The sequence below is a fragment of the Tupaia chinensis genome, unplaced genomic scaffold (assembly GCF_000334495.1).
Source record: "Tupaia chinensis unplaced genomic scaffold, TupChi_1.0 Scaffold000273_1, whole genome shotgun sequence".
In the NCBI taxonomy this organism is placed as follows: Eukaryota; Metazoa; Chordata; class Mammalia; order Scandentia; family Tupaiidae; genus Tupaia; species Tupaia belangeri.
The window spans coordinates 2,620,600-2,623,609 of NW_006159755.1; the positions used below are offsets into that span (position 1 = coordinate 2,620,600).

General features: G+C 55.3%; 1 protein-coding gene across 1 annotated transcript in view; it reads left to right on the forward strand.

Moving 5' to 3' along the window:
- SIPA1 (signal-induced proliferation-associated 1) overlaps window positions 1–3,010 on the forward strand; it is a gene marked incomplete at its 5' end in the record, with an annotated part of 12,268 nt that continues 9,258 nt past the window's right edge. The window contains 3 exons of the mRNA XM_014588318.2: window positions 1–544; window positions 1,147–1,274; window positions 1,360–1,536. Coding sequence (XP_014443804.1) covers window positions 1–544; window positions 1,147–1,274; window positions 1,360–1,536 — 849 coding nt within the window. The remainder of the gene's footprint in view (window positions 545–1,146; window positions 1,275–1,359; window positions 1,537–3,010) is intronic.

The following is a 3,010-nucleotide window of genomic DNA, read 5'->3' on the forward strand; positions in this document are numbered from 1 at the left end:
CCAGCCCGGGCCCCCCCCCGGCCCAGCGGCAGCGATGCAGGCGAGGCCCGGCCCCCCACACCAGCCAGCCCCCGTGCCCGTGCCCACAGCCACGAGGATGCCAGCCGCCCTGCTGCAGCCCCCACCCGGCTCTTCAGTGACCCACTGGCATTGCTGGGGCTGCCAGCTGAGGAGCCCGAGCCTGCCTTCCCACCAGTTCCTGAGCCCCGATGGTTTGCCCACTATGATGTACAGAGCCTGCTCTTTGATTGGTCTCCAAGGCCACGGGGAGCTGGGGGTTACTCAGAGGTCAACTCTGGAACCCCATCATCAGCTGAGGACCAGCCAGACAGCTCAGACCTGCTGCTTGGGGCACCTGGCTTTGTGAGTGAGCTTGGGGGTGAGGGTGAGCTAGGCCTGGGTGGACCAGTGTCCCCACCAGTGCCCCCTGCGCTGCCCAATGCGGCTGTGTCTGTCCTGGAGGAGCCACAGAACCGCACAGCCTATAGCCTGGAGCATGCAGACCTGGGTGCTGGCTACTACCGGAAATACTTCTATGGCAAAGGTGAGGGGAAAAGACAGGTCCAGGGAGGAGCAGATGGGGGTCTAGGGCAGAGGTCCCTGTCACCTACAGTACACACAGTAGGGCTCATGAACCATCCTTGTCATGTTAGGATTAGGGCCATTCATAGGTTCAAGAGCAGAAGTGGGGGGCTTGCTGGGCCCACCTTTAACCATTCCCTAATCAACTCCTGGCCCTTTACCCCCAGGATGTGTCCCTCTGCCTCCATCTGGTTCATCCTCATAACCCTCCCGGCAGGGGACAGATTTCATATCTACATTTCTGCGAGGTGAAAACTCGGGCCTGAAAGCCCTGAACCCTAGAACCTTCTCACTGAAGCTGTGAAGGGGGCTCAGGCCAGGGCAGGGAACTTACGGGCGTGGTGGGTGGGGCCAGGGCAGGGTCTAGACTGAGAGCCTTAGTATTGGCTTCCTGGCTCAGGGTGAGGTGAGAAGTGGGCGGTGCTGAAGAGGGGGTGGACTTAGTCCAGAACTTACCGTTGGTAAAATGGGGTCTGGGCGTGGCTTAGGGATAAGTGAGGTTGGTCGGGGGTGGGGCTGCTGGGAGGTAGGGCGTACCATTCATTGCCTGACACCACCTCCCAGAACATCAGAACTTCTTCGGGTTGGATGAGGTGCTGGGCCCGGTTGCTGTGAGCCTGCGGCGGGAGGAGAAGGAGAGCAGCGGAGGGGGCACCCTGCATAGCTACCGAATCATCGTGCGGACCACACAGGTAGGTTGAGATCGTGGGCTCTGGAGGTGGGTTGCCTCTCCCACATCCGGTATTAGATCCTGAATGCCTTTACACCCCTCCTCAGCTCCGGACTCTCCGCGGCACCATCTCAGAAGATGTCCTGCCGCCCGGCCCCCCGCGGGGCCTGTCCCCAAGGAAGCTTCTGGAGCATGTGGCACCGCGGCTGAGCCCAACATGCTTGCGCCTGGGCTCGGCTTCCCCCAAGGTGCCACGCACGCTGCTCACGCTGGACGAGCAAGTGGTGAGTGACTGGGAGCCCTTAGTCCTACAGCTAAACCTGTCTGAACCCTGACTGCCCAGCTCCCAACTCCCTCCAGCTGGGCAGTGAGGCGGGCAGCTGGCTTTTTCAGAGAAGGCACCAGTGGTCACCTGGAGCCTGGTCTGCAGACCAGCAGCATCTACATCATCTGAGAGCTTGTTAGAAATGTAGACTTGGGGGACCAGCAGTTAGCGTAATGGCTGTGTCACTGAACTCCCATGTAGCCGACTGCAGGTCAAGTCCCGGACCCCATGGCTTAAACTCACGCTGGGCATGTGTATATACATGCCCAAGAGGAGAATGGAGGAGAAGGGATTGCGATGTGGCCATCCCCCCTAGGGGATGATTTCTTGCTTTCTATCTCTGTCTTTCTGGTGAACGCACACGCCCTATAGCAAAAACCTCTCCAAAAAAAAAAGAAATGTAGACTTGGAACAAGCAGATGACATATATGTCGCTGAACTCCATGTACTCATGCCAGGCAAGATCCTGAGGAGAATGGAGGAGGAGGGATTGCCGCAGGGCCATCCCCCTGGGGGGGGATTTCTTGCTTTCTATCTCTGTCTTTCTGGTGAACGCACACGCCCTATAGCAAAAATCTCTTTAAAAAAGAAAAAGGGGGGCAGCAGGTGGTGTGGAGGTTAAGGCACTGGACTCTTACATGGCCAACCATGGTTCAAGTCCTGGACCTGATGGCTTACTTTCTTGCTTTTCTTCTCTCAATTTTTGTCTCTCTCTGGTAAAAAAAAATAATAAAAAATATAAAAAATAAAATCAGTAAAATAATAAAATAATTCTTTTTTAAAAATAAAGAAAAAATGAAAGAAAAAGAGATGTAGACTCTGGACCAGAATCTACATTTTTAAAAGATCCCGAGGCAAACTAAAACTATACGCACTGTTTACAGCCCTAGAAGCCCTGCTCTTACTGCAATTCCCTCATTCCTGGCCAGTCTGCCTTGAGGCTCCAACTTGGTCTGTTCCTAATCTGAGATATTTACTCTGTTTTGAAGCTGCCCATTCCACTTTTCCACTTTGGGACAATCAGGCCAGTTGGAAGTCGTTCCCTTTCCTGTGCTGAAAACTGCCTGCTCACAGGCCCTGATTCTCCTTCTGTCATTCAGTCATCAGTCACTCAACAAACATTCCTCACAACTGTGGCCTTTCCCTCCCCATAGTGTGTGTCTGCGGGAGAGAGGAGAGATAGAGAAGAACCTTGGACAGGGTTTTGTCACACTGTGGTCCCCTTTCCCCACCCTCCAACTCCTCAGAATCCAGGGTGTCCCGACATTTGCAGGCCGACTCAGGGATCTACACCTGTGGTTGCCATATGGCCTCCAGTCTAGCAGGGCCCTTGTGTTACCACTGCACCATGGCTGGGCCTCTCACACTTTGGTGCCAGGCTCCAGACTGGGTGCTGGGGACAGGTCCAGACCAGGTGCTCATAACCGGGGGGG